The sequence below is a fragment of the Penaeus monodon genome, chromosome 29 (genome assembly GCF_015228065.2).
Source record: "Penaeus monodon isolate SGIC_2016 chromosome 29, NSTDA_Pmon_1, whole genome shotgun sequence".
Lineage (NCBI taxonomy): Eukaryota > Metazoa > Arthropoda > Malacostraca > Decapoda > Penaeidae > Penaeus > Penaeus monodon.
In genome coordinates, this window is record NC_051414.1 from 31,884,391 (window position 1) to 31,885,137 (window position 747).

Below are 747 nucleotides of genomic sequence, written 5' to 3' on the forward strand. Positions count from 1 at the left end.
AATGAGGATGCTTGTTATGAGGCCTCAGCATAAGCTACGAAAGATCCCGATTACAGCAAGTCCTTCCCCACTTGCAGAGGTGTTCAGCAGACCGTCCACGACCACCATCCCGCCCCCCGTCACGACCCCCCAGCCGGCCATCTTCTTCCGAACCGCCACCCAGAAATCGGTGAGGGTCGTCACTTCTTCGTCGGTCGTCCTGCCTTCCTTGTCGTCGTCTCAGGGTTCTTCCGTTCTCTCCGTCGACCTCCCGGAGCTGAAACGACCTCAGAGGCACCAAGAGTCGCAGGCAGCGGTTCAAGACGTTAATGATGTTAGTGTTCATAGGTTTAGTTGTCTGTGAAATAATGTTTATTTTTTTTCTTCTTTCTTTGCTATGTAGTATTAGCCTATTGCTGACATTCGTTCACATCTGCAATTCTTATTATGATGATTCACCTGATAATCAATGCCTCTCTAGTGACAAACATGAATACTGACTTTGCTCTTCAGTGCCCTCTCCTCCCTCACATCCTTTCACCCATACACTTCTCTATCCTTAACGATTAACTGATGCACACACCTTTCACAATTGCCACAGAAGGCGCTTCATCCCCAGCCATTAGTGTCGGCCCCAGCTAACGAACCCGCGAGGCAACAACAATCCTCGGTGGTCGTGTCTAGTTCCTTGGGCACCGACGCTGGTTTCATCCGCACCAACATCCCAACCGAAGTCCGCATCGTCGACCACCAGACACCGGTAAGTCT

At 50.7% G+C, this 747-nt stretch overlaps 1 protein-coding gene across 1 annotated transcript in view; it reads left to right on the plus strand.

The window, feature by feature from the left end:
* LOC119591846 overlaps positions 1–747 on the plus strand; it is a 4,857-nt gene that overhangs the window by 2,870 nt on the left and 1,240 nt on the right. Inside the window, exons 4-5 of the mRNA XM_037940590.1 lie at positions 78–313; positions 581–739. Of these exons, the coding sequence (XP_037796518.1) occupies positions 78–313; positions 581–739 (395 nt within the window). The remainder of the gene's footprint in view (positions 1–77; positions 314–580; positions 740–747) is intronic.